Source organism: Copidosoma floridanum, unplaced genomic scaffold (genome assembly GCF_036245765.1).
Source record: "Copidosoma floridanum isolate Cflo_tuat_1 unplaced genomic scaffold, Cflo_Japanese_pri ptg000004l, whole genome shotgun sequence".
NCBI classification, from domain to species: Eukaryota; Metazoa; Arthropoda; class Insecta; order Hymenoptera; family Encyrtidae; genus Copidosoma; species Copidosoma floridanum.
The window spans coordinates 33453094-33466028 of NW_028321881.1; the positions used below are offsets into that span (position 1 = coordinate 33453094).

General features: G+C 32.9%; 1 protein-coding gene across 2 annotated transcripts in view; it reads left to right on the plus strand.

The window, feature by feature from the left end:
* Nucleotides 1-12429, plus strand: part of LOC106640139 (uncharacterized) — a 520358-nt gene extending 507929 nt beyond the window's left edge. The window contains exons 10-12 of one of the 2 annotated variants that reach the window (XM_089595683.1): nt 1503-1620; nt 10444-10838; nt 11989-12429. In XM_089595683.1, coding sequence (XP_089451809.1) covers nt 1503-1620; nt 10444-10838; nt 11989-12019 — 544 coding nt within the window. In that variant the 3' untranslated portion in view covers nt 12020-12429. The remainder of the gene's footprint in view (nt 1-1502; nt 1621-10443; nt 10839-11988) is intronic. The other variant, XM_089595692.1, reaches the window with a different exon arrangement.
* The last annotated feature ends 506 nt before the right edge of the window (nt 12430-12935 follow it).

Genomic DNA, 12935 nt, shown 5'->3' on the forward strand with positions numbered 1-12935 from the left:
ATAGTCTTCTTAGGAAAAATTTTACCGTCATTACACTGTAAAAATACTGTGGATTCAAGATAAATTTTACATAGTCCTTGAAACTTATCGTAAAATTTAAGCTAGTGCCGTATACTAAATTCATTCACTGCCGTGAAAATTTACGTGTTGATAAAATTTCATAGAATTATCGTTAGTTTTACATTAAGAATTGCCGTAATTTTTGCATAGTAGACGCTTTGTTGTAACATCGACAGGAATGACACTACCATTAAAAAAACTACTTATTTACTGGGCTCTGACATAAGCATAATTGCATGTATGTGCGAAAGTTGTGTTTTTCTGTCATATACGAAAATCAAACGTCCAGTATGATTAGTGTATTCATTTTTACCTCTGTCTTCTGTTTTATCATATTTGTTAGTTTGAGAAACATCAAAAGCCAATGCATTTTTATACTTAGCTAATTGAAAAAATATTAATGACTTAAAATTAGTTATATAGTTGAACGTAAGCTAATAGCTAGTAATGAAAATCATTTATGTATAACAGCTAATATTTCTGACCCCAAAAAAAATATCAACATAGTCTGTTAAATGTAATGAAATAATTAGTATAATTATTTGTATATGAAAGATGATTTTTACTAACATTAAAAATTAACTTCATTAATCATATGTATAATGTATGTGTGCCTAAATCAACTTTTTCGGTTACAACAGCTAAGGAATTTTTTGCTTTCTTATAAATATATCTTTGCTTCAGTCAAAATAAAGTTTTTTATAAAATACGTTAAAAATAATCTAAAACTTAATAATACAATAATCCTTAGCTTAATATTTTTTAAGTGATTTATAGTTTTCACCTATACAATAGGTATCGTAGGTCAGTAAGGTTTGTACAGTTATTATAATATCTTAAAAAAACAAGCTTTTGCAATTGTTCTTAACTATCAGAAGTATTAATTACTATATCAATTTGAAAAGTATTTATTAGTACGACCAAGTATTTTTCTTAATAAGATTATAAATTTAAAAAGACACACACTTATATTAGAAACATTAAAAAGCTTTTTTTTCAATAAATTGTTTATTATTAAAAGCGAATTTCAATTTAAAAAATGACACTGACAATCTCACCTTTTATAAATCAAGCAGTAACCAAGAAAATGAATGTTGATTCCACTTCATGTTAATGTATTAGTGTAAAATCGAAATTCTCTTAAGGGACCCACACATATATACGATCCTAAGCCCTTGATCGCCCTTCAGTGATTCTACTCTATGCATTCTGCACTTTATGTGATTCTAGTTGTATTTTGAATGATAAAATTTTTAAAAGATTTATTTTAACACTAAGTTGTAATGATTATCTAGGATGTTGCTCATGATAAACTAGATGGAGAACATAAGGGGATTAAAAGTAGTTTTTTTATTAAAAAACCGAACTTTATTGAAATTTGTATGGGGATGAATGTTTCCTATAGTCCTATCAAAATATACCTGTGTCTAACTTTGTTACAGGCAACGACTCGAGATGGAACAACGTCTAAAAAAGGAGGAGGAAGAAAGAAATGCAAGACGTAAGCGCGTTGAAGCTATTATGTCGAGAACACGGAAGAGTCAAGCCAATGCTCAAAAAGTAAATAAGTATCTCATAACAAATGAGTCGATTGATTTTGTTTTATGATGTTTATAATTTATTCTGTATTCGCTCCGTGCATAAGGTTGGAGGAAAAGCTGGAGCTATTGTAACTGTAACACGTTGTTTTATGAGCATAAGGGTTTGGATTTATTTATTACACCTACTCAAACGAATTCACGTGAGATGGCGGTGTGAAATACGTGCAGGGATATGATTCCAATCTTTTGACATGGACGCAAAACGCTGTTAGTTGGTCAATTAAATGTCATATATACACTTCTTCATTACCTTCCAGTGTCATACATCCTCTCTTTTGCAGAACTCGATATTTGGAAATAGAATAGAAAAAAGAATAAGATAGGGTAGGCGAAAAATCAGTATATTCTTTGAGTACTGACCGAGTGTCTACTTATTACCTCTAGGATTAACTTAGAAAAAGAATCATCAAATCCAACAAAAAAACAAGTAGCGCAGGCGAACGGTGTGGATTACTTAGCATTCATCTAAGTGTTTACAGCGATTGATTTTCTTTAACATCACTGATCAATGAAGCTGCAACTCCACCGTTATGCTACCTTGGGGACATCTACATTTTGCTATGATATCTAGTCATTTTTTAAAATATTAAAAAATCCACCCATATATCACGTATATACTGTAATTTTTATTCTGATTAGCAAAACATTAAATACATCTTTAATTATTCTTCCTTTCTTCCCCATATTCCAGTAAACTTTTTTTCACTCTCTACTCAACCTCCACATACCCTATAGATCTTTCATAAGAGAACAAGAAACAAAGTTTATTTTGCTGTTTTTATTAATTTATTTCTTATTTTTTACCTTCTCCATAATCTTACTTCCCTAAACATATTTTCTCCAGCTTACAACGAAACCTCACAAAAATAACGGTTTTAGTACCATAGTATACTAAGGTCTACATGGTTTCTAACTAGACTTTTCAGCACAAAAATCACAATTCATAACACTTAGTTCTAAGTTTGTAGAGAAACGTTATAACTTATATATTATAAACTGTAGCTGAGTTTTAGGTCTCATAATATAATAGATTTGTTGTGACTACTAGGATCCCTTTACAAATGTTCATTAATAACAACAAATTATTGCATACAAAAAAATAGTTTTTAAACACTTTTGTTTAGTTTTATAGAATATTCCATTTCTTTTTTAAACACTTTTAGACTTGGTCATCCATCCATTTTACTGGGTACTATTTACAGGGTGCAGTGATTATCTCAAGCATGCCCCAGCTATTATCAAGTTAAAAATAACCCCTTCCTCCCACTTTGAAAAGATACCTCGACAAGAAACGATGTAGGGAAGAAAGAGAAGGTGCATAGCGTAACTGTACTAAATTTTTTCACCCAACGTTCTGGGGTTAAAATGATCTGCATATTACTAATCATATCGATTGATTTTCTTCATTAGATAATTATACTTTGCACTCCTATTACTCATATTTTTGCTTGACGTACATTAAAGTCTTATTTTTCTATTGCCATTTCTTCTGTTTACACAATACTTGTACTAGTTTTTTTTGTTAAATACTATTGTAGTGTCATTATTTATGTTACTTACTTAAGTGGACTATAAAGGATGTGCTAATTGCATACATGACTCAGTCATATTTAATATGGTTTTTCCTTCACCTGATGTTAATTTTTAATGCTTTTAAAGCTATTATCAATATTTGTTCCTTTTTCTGATTCAAGACTGTGCGTATATTTGGAAGGGAAGTTTATAGGCACTTTTTTGGTATTTTTAGCTTTTTTTCACACTGGTGTGTATATCTTCTGCTATGGTAGTGCTGACATTCACTGATATACCGTTTTGAGTTTCAGTAGCAGGATTGATAAATTATTCTGGTAACTTACGTCTAATGACTGCTGTGGATTCTTATGAACCATACCACATATGTATCTGCTTAGGTTGTTCCGACTTCGTTCATAAGACTGATGACTCATATTATTCTCTTGAGTAAAGTTTATTCATACAAATACGTGTGCATGTGCGTATATAAAATTATATATGTAAGTATTTTTCTTTATTCCGTTTTATTTAAGTCTCATTGTGTAAACAAATTTGTTTTCCCAGAAATCTCAATAGTTGTTATTCCTCAGTCACTGTTCAGTTTCATATCATGATCAATCACAACTCTTTCTCTGTGATCGCAAGACAGACGATTTTTTCAGATACATGATGGCTCATTTCTTTTTGCTTCTGATTTTGCTGATAGATGAAGAGTATTAGGATCTTTATGGATAATGTAATTTAGTAACTGAAGCTGAGTGCCTGATAAATAAAAATTCCAAATTGCAAGTGTATTTCTTCATAGATTAAATTAAAATAATTTAAAAATAATTTTTTTGTCGGCAAAATTTACATATCTCACATCCTTTGGAATCTACTAATTACACAGATCTGAAGGGGCCCACATTAACTCGTAAGTGTATTTGTAAATATGTTGTTGTTTAATTTTTTTATTTGTACGATAGTTACATTTTTTTTTATTTGTTGTTGTTTTTTTTTTTTTTTTAAATTTTTTGGTTTACATGGAAACAATAGTTTATGGGTCCGTAATACTTAATCGAGATTTTTCAAACGCTCTGCTGGGTATGTCTGTAACAAGTATAGCTTGATTTGTTTTTACACGTACTAATTTCTTTGTCTGACATGACCTGCATCCAAGTATAAATTGTCTTACGTCGGTCTTCATATTTCTCCAATAATAGTCCTTCGCTATCTTATTGTAACTCTTGTTTATTTCTCTATGTCCCTCGATTGTTGATTCATGGTATTCCTTAGTAATTTCATATTTTTGATTTACCGGTGGCGTACAACAAGGGTGTTCATGTAAAAGGTGGCCTCGATCTTAAGATTCTTAAAAATTTTCTCAAATTGCTCCACGAAGTAGATCCATTGGCTTATGTTGGATTTGTTAAGTCGCGTGTTACGCCTATCGATTTTATATTATTAACCATCACGAGTGCCTTGAGTGACGTGATGCATTTCTTAATATCTAATTTCAGCGCAGTATCTTTGGAGTGTAATTTAATACACATTCGCATTACCGCAATCTTTCTTACATTTATTTTTATGACGTCTCCAACTGTCTTGTCCTCGTTATTAAGGACTATTGGGACTATGTACCCGTGCTCATAAATGGCATCTATCGTTTCTGTATCAGGCACGCTTTCTGTTACAGTCGTGAATGCTAAATCATCTAAATAATAGAACGGGTGATCTTATGCCCAGTTCATCCTTTAAAACAACTGTATGTTTAAATCTTCTCTCTGTAAGGTAGATGTCCCAGTAATCGGTCATGTCCCAGTAGTCGGTCATCTGGCTGATTTTTTCACTATAAATTTTCAAAACATGTATAAATCGGGTAGCTATTCAGACACTAAGCAATTACTCTTTCAATACAAATTAATGTATAAACCCAATTGAAAACATAACGAAGGCCCATAAAAGAAAAAAAGTGACTGAATATTGAGACATTTCGTTTGCTTAAGTGAGCAAGGACATCCACCTTAGCCACGGTGATTTTTCGCGTGGTAACGGTGTTCTACACAATCTGTACTTCTTGAGCCCTGAAAGGTTCAATAATACTTTTTCCTCGAGGCTTTTTTTTCTGGTTCGCTCTCCAATTTTTATCTGGCCCTGTACGTCAGCCTCTTTTTCACTTTTATCAGTAAGTGAGTCTAAATTACTCGAGGAGTTGGAGGGTGATAGTGAATAAGATAGGGCGTATTCCTATTTTCATGAATACCCTCTTCCGTGGAGTTATTTTTACTATTAGGAATATGCCTGTACCAAGTGACACGGCGATATATACATGTATATATGACTACTAGAGGAACAGTAGTACAGGCCTTGTTAGAGAAATTGAGTTTTTTATTTTTGTACGTGGCGGAAAAGGTGTTAAACACTAAAAGTTATTGGATTAAATATTTTTAACATTATGAGAGTTAAATTATTATTTTTTCCGTACGATGAAATCGTTTATTAAGGCCAAAAACATCTTTTTGAAGGTATGAACTACAGTTAACTGTACATTGAGCTACTCGTTTCTGCTGCTGTTGCTGCTGTCGCTGTTGCGACAGGTGTTAATATACAGCTTGATGTTAGGTTAAAGTGTACTACGTACGTTCAAATGCTGTTTTCGGCCTCAATAAACGATTTTATCATATAAAAAAAATGACAACCTAACTTGTATAATGTTAAAAATGTCTACTCCAACAACTTTTTGCATTTATTACCTTTTTCACCACGGAAAAAAATAAAAACTTAATTTCTCCCGTAAGGCCTGTACTAATTTTCCTCTGGTGGTCACATTTATATATATATCGTGGTATCACATGGTACAGGCATATTCCCAGTACTCAGTTTCCTCATCCCCTTTCTCTTTTTCTCCGGTGGCTCGTTTACCTCGATTCACCAATTCATGTCAACGTTTGATTTGTTACTGACCAGCGATCCCTTCCCATCTAAATTTCATTCTTCTCTGCTTTGCTTATTAACTGCAACGAGTGGTCTGAAGTAATTGTCAAGGAGATGCAAGTATTCATATATTTTATGTCATTTATTGTGAAAATTTCGAAAATTTTGCATTTAATTCCCTTGTTAGTATCCTGCAGAAGTATGCAGACTTTTTCTGAATTTCTGTGTGAATAAAAATGTAGCCATCGTTACCATATTTTATCAGACTGCAAAATTTTTTCGATCTCCCCCAGGTTGACACACATATTTTTTCACTGCAAATAATGTAGCATATCACAGAGTTTCCGTGCTGTCAATTGCAAGTTGTAGGAAAAAAAAGTGAGTCGAATAGGCAGTAACCTAGTATTACTACTGGAAACTTCTCGATAAGTTTCAAAATTTTATTTGACTTCGCGCAATTCTGTCTCAAATTACGCCTGGTTATATTTTTATATAACGGACGTACGCTAGCCTGTCATCGGTTCGACCTTGTAATAATATTTCGTTTTCTTTTTTGATTTCGCCTGCTTTGGATGTTATCTTCGGGTGACTTTTAATGATGTTTTTTACGGTCAACCTCTATTTCTCGCGACTTTCATTAATTAAGTAGTAAGCTTCACTAGCAGATTGTCCATTTACACTTATATCCACTCTCCCTTTCTTAACTTTATTGTGGCATCGGTTTTTCTTTTCTACTTTTTTGATTAAGTTTTCTGAATGTGCGCAGTAGATTTTCAGCCTCTTAAAATCGCCTTGGATCATTTTTCTTAGAAGTTCGCGTAATTTAAATAATCGCGCTGATGTTCTATCGCTATCGACTTGACAGTCTTCATCATATCAATCATCCGTAGCCTCTCAATGCGGTTTTAAACCAGTTAAATCTAACACTTTTACCTCACGTTTTAAATTGGCATTTTTTTGGCTTAATTGTAAAGTTTGCTTTCGATAATCGCTCTAACAGTTTTATAAAACGTGTTTGGAGTGTCTATTCAACCCATAGGCATTCTTTTGTACTGGTAGAGCCCATCTGGTCGTGAGAATTCTGTTTTTTGGGCGTCATCTTCGTGTATTTTAATTTTAAAAAATGCCTGTCTTAAGTCTACATCTGTAATATATCGTACTGTTGCCAGATGTTCTAACATGTCACTCTGAAAAGGAAGTGAGTTATAACTACTTATTGTTATTTCGTTTATTTGCCTAAAATCCGTTATCTCGCGTCAGTGTTTTTCGCCGTCTGGTTGGTGCGTTTTTTGGCACGAGCCACATGTTTGAGTTGTATAGCGAATCTAAAGGCTCTATTATGCCCTGTTCAAGTAATTTTTTTGTCTAAATTTTAATCTTCTCTCTCACAGCTGGTGGATATCTGTATCGCTTCTTCACTATTGTTTTACCTATAGTTATATTTATCGCATGTTTTGGTAGATTTTTTACTTTCAGTCGTTCCCCGTCAAGTCCAAACACGTACGAATCTGATTCTATAAGCCCTCGCACATGATTTTTCTCTTCTTCATTGCAACCTAATGTATCAACTAACTCCACTATCTTATGAACTCAAGCTTTCCGATTACTTACGAGGACTGGATTGATGTTTTTCTCAAATGTATGAGTGTTTTCGTTGCCATAGCCGTCGTCGTCACAATCCTCCTCTCTCACGATATTTTTATTCGTATATATGCAACTGGTATCGTTTTTTATCTTTTTACCCAACTCCTCATTTCCCCCAAGGTTCTCGGATGCCTTAAACATTCATATAATGGCTATCCCTAATGCTCCTGCGACATCCTGATTGATTTCGGATGAGTCAGCTTTTTTTGTAGTCTCGCATTTCAACAGGTCCACCACTGTGACTGGTATATTTATCGGTTCGTTCTATGTATTTAATTATTCCACATCTTGCCATTATTGTTTGTTGCAGTAAAATTACCGAAAGAAATGCCCTCTCAAAGTTTCTGCAGCGGGACCCAGTCCGCTTCAATTTTACTGTACGTGTCTTTTACATATGCAACTTGCCTTGTTTTCGGCAAGGAATCGTCTTTGGCATTTTTGTGGCCGTGATACAACCTAAAGATATCCCATCCCATAATGCCTTTTACCTCTATGGGAAAGTCATGGGGGACTACATGTAAGTACACATGAAATTCTCGAGGGGCAATCTAATCGATCTTAAAGTTTGATGAGCTCTTTGTGTTACGCCTTTTATTTTTAATTTTTCCCTACTGTTTAACGTTACTCTGAAATCGAGACAATTTTTTTTTAATTGCTGTAGGTAGTATATCCTATCTTAGATAAATTTATTCTTAGTGTGCGAAATAACTGCTGCTCATCGTTCTTCTTAGAATTATAATTTTTTTTTCCTTGATCGTGAGTCGTTGCGTTATAGCCTAATAATTGCGTTCTGGCTCCATGGATATTTTCTCCCTGTATTCTGTGTAATGTGACTCATAGCGCGTACCGATTCCTTTGCGTTTCGACCGAGCATCAATTGATTCTTTGTTGTCGGTGACCACCTAAACTGTATAATTCGTAGCATAAGTCTCCGATACCTTGTGCTTACTATTATTCACGCTTTTTTTAAATGCCCTTTACTCTTTTTCGCAAATTTCTTTATTCAATGCGCTGTTATGTTCGATGATTAGGGAACATGTTGAAGATCCTAGAAATTTGAATGCTCATTCTTTGAACTGTTCCATCTAGTATACTGTTTATTGTTATAATTTTCGTCATACTATTAAATATCACCGATCCCATAAGGGCTGTAATCTCCTCCTTTGCTATGATTATCATTCCTTCTGTCGTTATATTTATTATAGTTATCTCTTCTATAATTATTCTTAGCATAGTTATCTCTCCTAAAAGTGCCTCCATTATATTGCCCCCAGTACTCGCCAAAATTTCTATAGTCAGTAGCCCTTCAGCGGTTATTACTATAATAATTATTACTTTCATTGTAATGTTTCCCAGCATTAACCCCTTTCTTTATTTTCTCAGGCAGTTTCGAGTTTTTGATTAGTTATTATCACCCAGCGTTATTGTTTTAAGTTGTCGATTCCTCCTCTGTTGCCGAATTTTCTGGAGACAGCCGGAAAAAATTCATCTACAGAATTAAATAAAGACAAGCTTATGATGAACTGATCTGCTGCTAGCCTTGTTAACCTGCTTTTTAAAATTCTGATGAAATATTTTTCGTTTTGACACGGGACCGTCGACTTCGTTATTTTCATTATTTGTTCGAACAACAAAAAACGCATATGATCTCCGTTGAATGTAGGTAAACCGTTTACTGCCTTGTTTAAGTAGCCTAATACTTGTACATCAAAATTCAACTTTAGAGCCAATGAAGTATCAGTTTTCTGCCTAGTACAAGAGAAAAATTGCATCGCTTGATGCTAAGGGTTATCCCGTATGTTACTTAACTCTTCCGTAAACTCCTAATTACAGTTGGCGTGTCAAAATTGTAAATTCACGAGTAAGATGCAAGGCCGTAATGTTAATTTAGCCTTTTTTTAATCTAAAACTAAAGCAATGCTTTTTTATGATCAGCATTTTTTTAGTAGAAAACCTCCCTTGGTTATTTGGAAAAAGTTTCAGATCGAAATCTCATTACGTGATGTTCAAATCTACCGGGTCATGAAATAGACCGTTTTAGGTAGAATTCCCTCTATATATATATATATATATATATATATATATATATATATATATATAGCGTGGTGCCTCAGTCGGCTAGGTCGTGGGTCGGAAAGTAGGAGACCGCGGTTCGATTCCCGGCCATTGCGACTTTTTCGGGCAAGTACCTCTGTGAATTTTCACATTTGCTTTTTCATCACGAAATACTCCTCGAGCAGAAGATAGGCGACTTTCTTGCACCAAAATCGCCTAATTTCCCCCACCCTCCTCCCAGTATGAGAGGCCTCCCATTACTCTTCGTTTCTTTCTCCCAAGTGCTAAGTGCCCTAAGTAGTGCCCTTTATAGGAGCTGGATGTAAAGCACTATAATATATATTATCCCACCAAATTATGAGTTGGGTTATGCAAATATGTAATTGATTGGGTCACAGCGATTTGCATAATATTGATCGATCGAAATCAGATTCCTACACTACACTTGCACGGAACGAATACTTACTATGATGCGTGAAAAATTTTTTCTCTTAATAGCATCCAAGATATCTATAAATCTTTTGAACATTTTATCAACATTATTTCACAAGGCCTTAAACCTAATATACTACTTGACAATAACAGCATGTTCACACATTAATTAAGTTATTGTAGTAAAAATTGGAAAAATCACAAATACTGTTGATCTGTTCTAAAGGACGAAGGAGATGACGGTGAAAAGTCGAAAGAGGACAGTCCGAGTGATGAAAGTAACCCCGTGCCAAGCAGCAAATCTGAAGCTCAGGGTTTGACAAGAAGTTTGATATCTGAAACAACCCAGCAGCTGATAAACAGCGAGCAGCGTGCCCATTCCAATAGCATATCACTGATAAATACCGAGCCTAACTACGGCCTCCTACTGCACCACGCCAACGGCACAAATCAGTCAAACGGCGTCATGAGCATTGAAAATAGTATGAATAGCAAATCACTCTTCGATAATGGAAATAGTACTGCGCAGCAGCAGGAACTCAATGGCCACCATAACAGTATGAGACACGACAATGGCTTGGTCACTGATACAACGATCGTTGCTTTGGATCATGCCACGGTGTAAGTATACTTGTACACGACAGAAGTGGCTCTTCTTTTCTCTGTTTATGTCTCTGCTCCCCTTGGAGCTATGAGGATGCCTCGCCCGTGGGATCCTTGAATTCGCGTGCAAGATGAATATGCTTTTTGGACGGGATATACGTAACATTCTTTTTTTTTTTTGGATTTCACATTTTCATTATCTTACACCAAGAAATTAGTATAACCTTCATACGTAAGGTAATTTTTAGTTTTTGGTTCACTTATATTCATATAAATAATTTTAAAATTATGCTAAAGACACCTAAGTGAATGATTTTTTTATGCAGATAATATTCTTGTGATAAAAAAAAATTTTTTTAAATCCTTCGATGTCGAGTTGTTGCATATTTATGAACTAGTTTTTAAATTGTTACATCACAAAAAATTTTAATACATCAGATTAAGCAATGGTTGTCGCAGAGGAAAACGAAAGCTATTTTTTAACTCCCAAATTGTAAATATCACCATCATGATTATTATACATACATTCATAATTAATTATATTTATGCTTCATTTCAATGTTATTTAGTCCCGTTCAAAATGTAAATGTATGTAAACAGTGTTTGAAAAAAGTACTGGATAAGATTTGGAAAGTGTATAAGTAAGCAATTGTAATGCAAAGATCATCATGGCCATTTTATAATGTCGAAAATAACAAAATTTAGATCCTAAATGCATTGTGCCTGTAAAACTACTTTCAGAAAACAAGCTTGTTAGTTTGTTGTTCAAAGACAATTTTTGTATTATCATCGTTGGAAATAAAAGTTTTTATGTGTGTTTATATTACATGCACACGTCTTCATTATATACGTATGCATCTTTACTGAAAAAAAATTAACAATATTCTTTTTGTTTCAAGATTCTTATGCATATTTAATAATATGTTGGTAATTTTTTTTTATTTACTTTGAGCAATTATTGTTAACAAGTACTTTGCTAAACAATTTAAAAAAATTTTTGTTTCATTATAAAATTAACAAACGCAATTTTTTGTATTGTAATTTCTAATAATTCCTGTGTGTTACGTGCTTTTTTTTAAATTTAAATCTTACTTTGCATGATGTTCCGTGTATTAAAATAAAAATTCTAATGTTTTTAATTATAACTGTATGAATTACATTCTTTCAGTAGAAGACCGAGTTTACTAATAAAATCGTAGGACTAAAATCTTTTAATTTTTTTATGCCATGATGTCCATTGTGTACGAAATATTAAATAAATGTGAGTGTATATTCAGAATGTAAATTACTTGTTTAAATAAATATTTTTAATTGTTTGATGTTATGAAAAAATAAAAAAAGAGATCCAACTTTGTTTTACCTGTAATAATTTGTTAGACTTTTATGTGAAAATTCGATACATTACTATAGAATATCATCAACTGAACAAGTAGAAAGTCAGTCACAGACATTCAAGCAGTAATAGCGAAGTTATAGATGAAAAAATTAACAATATTAGGAACATAAATTTATAATGAGATATAACCAACTGCCTTAAATATTTTTAAAAAATTTAACTTTGTAGAGGATTGCCCGAAAAATTTGGGAAAATAAAAGAATGATAATGCAAGTTGACTGGCATTATACAATTACTTTTTTATAAACAGAAAATAAATATATTTTAGGGTGTATTAAACTGCCTTAGAGTTGATAAGATATAATATGTAGCTATCGTAACATAAATGTATATTAGGAGTTATATCAACTATGATGAAAACACACTGCTATTATGTAAATTCCTATTGTACATTTAAGAGCAATTATGTATATTCAAAAATTTATACCTTATGAGAAAAAGTTATGCGCATTTGTTTCTTTTACCAGCAGACATAATGTTATTCTACTTGTGCTACCCTCAAAATGACATGAAAGTAGTTTAGAGACTATAATATACTGTTGTTGGAAATGAAATGAGCTATATAAAATGGCTGTAATGGTTATTTTTATCGGAAAAGTGCCGTTTTTCAGGACTGAAAATCTAATATTTGGATAAGCAATCACACATAGAACAATTTTCAAGTATCGTTAATAAAACAATCCCAAGTTTAATAAAATCTAATGTAATATCTGCTTTGT